The sequence below is a fragment of the Charadrius vociferus genome, unplaced genomic scaffold, assembly GCF_000708025.1.
Source record: "Charadrius vociferus isolate BGI_N301 unplaced genomic scaffold, ASM70802v2 scaffold134, whole genome shotgun sequence".
NCBI lineage: Eukaryota > Metazoa > Chordata > Aves > Charadriiformes > Charadriidae > Charadrius > Charadrius vociferus.
The window spans coordinates 5,854,013-5,857,920 of NW_009648333.1; the positions used below are offsets into that span (position 1 = coordinate 5,854,013).

The following is a 3,908-nucleotide window of genomic DNA, read 5'->3' on the forward strand; positions in this document are numbered from 1 at the left end:
ATGTACCAAATTATCAAGATCATTACCTGTAGCATATCCATGTTCCTCAGAAAATTCCCATCCAAATACTATAGCAATTTCAAGCTTTTTGCTTGAAAGATTTACAGTGTACAGATACCGATAGCATGCTAAGCAGCCTTTTAAAAAAATCTATCTTGTAGCCAAGAGGTTGTATACAAAACTTTCATTATGCTATATTGAGTGTAGATATTTGGAAGGATGGCTAATAGGAAGCAATCAGTAATTTTACTAGATTGAAAGAGAAGTAAAAATTCTTAACTTCCATTGGTGATTAGTTGGGTTCTGTTGTGTGGGGTTTAATAGTGGACAGTAACAGGGAAGCTATCAAAAAAGCCTGCTGGCCAAGCCCCCACTCTCCGTTTACTTTGATTCTCGTAACAAACTCCATATGTAGACCCAGCTGAGTTGGGACAAGGAGGATTCCCTGACTTAACAGGACTTTCACCTGCACAGAAGAGGCCTTTTAAAGACCTCTTCTAAAAATCAGTACAAAGCTGGATACACTCAGGTTTCAGTACACAGTATTACTGCCAGAAATATTTTCCAGGGAATTTTGCAAAAAGTTAACACAAATCACACTTGTTCCAACATTAATGTTGTAAATTTGTCCTGGTCAAGGACTCAAATGACGTTTAATAGATTTGTAACTCAAAGTACTCCTCCTCCCTCCCTCACCGCCCCAAAGAAAGTCCTCTTCTTACCAATATCCTCTGACTTTATTTTGGCATGCTGTCAGTGGATTTTACAGTGACTTTGTTCCCTGGATTACAAATTGTAAAGATGATTTAGAACATCCACTTTTAAGCCTTGTTAATGTTGAAGCCAGAGTAACAGCATTAGCTTTAGCAGCTTCAAAGTTCCAAGCATAATGAGAAGCCACTGCTAACACAGCTGTAAAATGTGTTACAAACAGATGAAAATCACTTTAAAATGGTCTCAAGTTAAATTGGTACAATGTTCTTAGTGTGGGGAAGGCCTTGATTAGCCTGTCAGTAGGAATATACTTGTTTTCATTTAAATTCACAGTTCACCATTAAAAAGTAAAAGCCAATAAAAAGCCATGTTTTCTAACTTCTGCTGCAAAGGAGTGCAAATTTAAGCCTCAACAATCTTGCAGCTGCTTTTTAATTTAAAAAAAACCAAAACAAAACAAAGAAACAAAACAAAACCAACAAGAAAGAAGCTTTTAAAGTTCTTGCTTATGTCAAGATAGTGAAATTGCAAGTCTATCTTTTATCTTTCATGATGTGCCTACTTGTGGGTCTGCTCCAGAACCTTGCTTACAAATACACACCAGTTTTTCATGCAGAATAGTTTCAGTGTAACAACGAGCACCGCTGAAACACATGCCATTCAATATGTGCCTAAATATTTTGGTGGCTCGATCCAGCCTACAGAGTTTCAAGTTTTCAGTTACAAACATCCTCACCGAAGTAAATCTGTCCAGTGCCTTTGTATCTTTTTAACACTGTAATACAAACTATCAACTAATTTTAGGCCATTTATCAGAAACAGCAAAGTCCTTCACATTGCTGCAACCAGCTATATCAGAACATATAGCACGTAGAATCCATGCCCCATTGTTTTTGTGGATTGTAACAAAAACTCTGGATCTTTAGTTATACAGGTAAGATTTCAAAGATTAGAAATTATAACATGTTCCCACCAGCTGCCTCTTCTTTGTGGATCAGTCATCTCAAAGAATGCGTTTGATACAACGCCATGCTTGAATATTCTGATTTTTAAAATCTAAGATTATTTAAGGGCCAAATTCTGTAATTTGATTTATTGCACAGGACTAATTTGCATATAAAAGAGCATGATTATGAATATCTAAAGCCATGGAAAAACTTCTTTACCACGGAAAAACTTCTTTACAGTTCGGGTGACAGAGCAGTGGCACAGGCTGCCCAGGGAGGGTGTTGAGTCTCCTTCTCTGGAGATTTTCAAAACCTGCCTGGATGCAGTCCTGAGTAATGTGCTCTGGGCAATCCTGCTTTAGCAGGGGAGTGGGACTTGGTGATCTCTAGAGGTCCCTTCCAACTCTGAAAATTCTGTGATTCTGTAGTCATTACCTAAACATCCTTACTAAGTTGAAGGTGAGGTCTAAGGACTGTATTTTCTAGTGGCCAATCAAATTTCTGTGAGTCACTTAGGCCCGATTAGGACTGTCCATTAATATTTACCATACTTCTCTTTCATATTTACTTATTTTTAAAGGAATACAGTTAAGAGACACTTCTTAGTTTTTAAGTTTAGAAGAACCGACTTAATGAAATTTACTGATAATGCTAAATCTTAATTCTGGTTTTCAAGAGACATTGCAAAAAGAAGGAAGAAAAATAGCTGTTATCCTATTACTTCCTGATAGGGATGCCACCTCTTCCACACTTCACAGTAGGAAAAATGCAAAGAGGTTGGAGAGAAACATTAAAGATGGAGATGGGAACACTAACATCTCAGCTATTTAATAGAATTTTATTAAGTGCTTGCAGAGGTATACCTAATTGAATAGACTATTTCACTTTACAGATGCAATAATGTTTATGCCTCTAAGAAAGCATCCCTTAAAGATTTTGACAATTATTGAGATAGAAGATCAGAATCAGAGGTAGTGTGTGTGTGCCTTTAGGTGTATGTCTCCCTGTAGAACTTGTCAATTGCTTAGTTTCAATCACAATGTTAGTATTACTGTCTACAGTTGTGCCCTCCACAGGGGATGTTTGATATTAAAAAGCTCATGAGAATCAAATATACTTGTCAAGTGACCATCAGAAAAAAAAGAACAAATAAATGTATTGAAAAATCATGAACTAATTTTGCAATTAAAATTGAGATAGTAAGCTGCAAACTGATGAAAATGTATCAATCATTTTATTTCCAACTAAGAAACTCCAGGTCCACCAGGTTAACTGTGTAAGCACTAATGAGGTAAGATTTCTTTTCTGGCCTCTTGACAGAAAAATGGCGCAACCTAAAATGAGACTATTGATTACATGGCTTTGTTCCTTGGATTCTGCAGCTCTATCGCTCCCAATAAAAACGTTTTTGATGGACACTGGCAAATATATGTAGTTTATGAATGATACACCTGCAACCCAAAGAAAATTATGAGAGTCATGTAGGGATGTGGAATTTTAACAGTAAAAGTATTCAGCTGTAGTAAACAGAAGATGTCAATGTCAACAATTCTATTGTTGGTCCAAACCAATTTCAGAGCAATCTTTACATGTACGTGCCCTCAAAAATACCAAGAACATGTAATTTTACCTATTCAGAGCATGTGTTCTTAGAGAAGCCCACCTCTCCCGACTCTCGGGAATGTGATTATTTAGCCCACTTTTCTCCAATGGAAAGTTAAGCGTAGTATGTAGGTGTTTGCACTCCAGAAGCCTAGCACGTGCTACAAAAGGAGCATGTGCGTGTTTGGCTGTGCATGTGTTCCCACAAGGAGGATATACCTTTCTGGTACCACTGAAGGAACTGATGTAGTATAGATCAGTGCATAACATTATAACTTTGAAACACCAAACGGAAGCAGAACCCAAACTTCATTTTGCAGCTCTGCATCCACACAGTGAATCTAGTCTGTTTTACATCGCCATAGACATCACAGGTAGACAAGAAGTTTCATTCCATCGCGGTGATGGCGGCCGGCAGCAGGGGCGGATGCGACTCAAGCGAGATGCAGCCGAGGTCCAAACTGGGTCCGAGAGCTGCTCCTCCGACCGGGCTGGCCCGGGGCGGGGGGTGGCAGGCGGCGGGGCGTTCCTTGCGTTTCGCCGCCGGCTTCGCTCCCCTCCCAGCCCGCTCCTTTCCCCCCGACCACCCCCGGGGCCGCCGCCGCGGCCCGGCCCGCCAGCGAGACGCCGGGTTCCAACTGTCCA

General features: G+C 39.7%; 1 protein-coding gene across 1 annotated transcript in view; it reads left to right on the forward strand.

Moving 5' to 3' along the window:
• Positions 1-3,667: 3,667 nt before the first annotated feature.
• The window catches only part of LOC104286446 (multifunctional protein ADE2), an 8,982-nt gene continuing 8,741 nt past the window's right edge, over positions 3,668-3,908 (forward strand). Inside the window, exon 1 of the mRNA XM_009885039.1 lies at positions 3,668-3,894. Coding sequence (XP_009883341.1) covers positions 3,668-3,894 — 227 coding nt within the window. The remainder of the gene's footprint in view (positions 3,895-3,908) is intronic.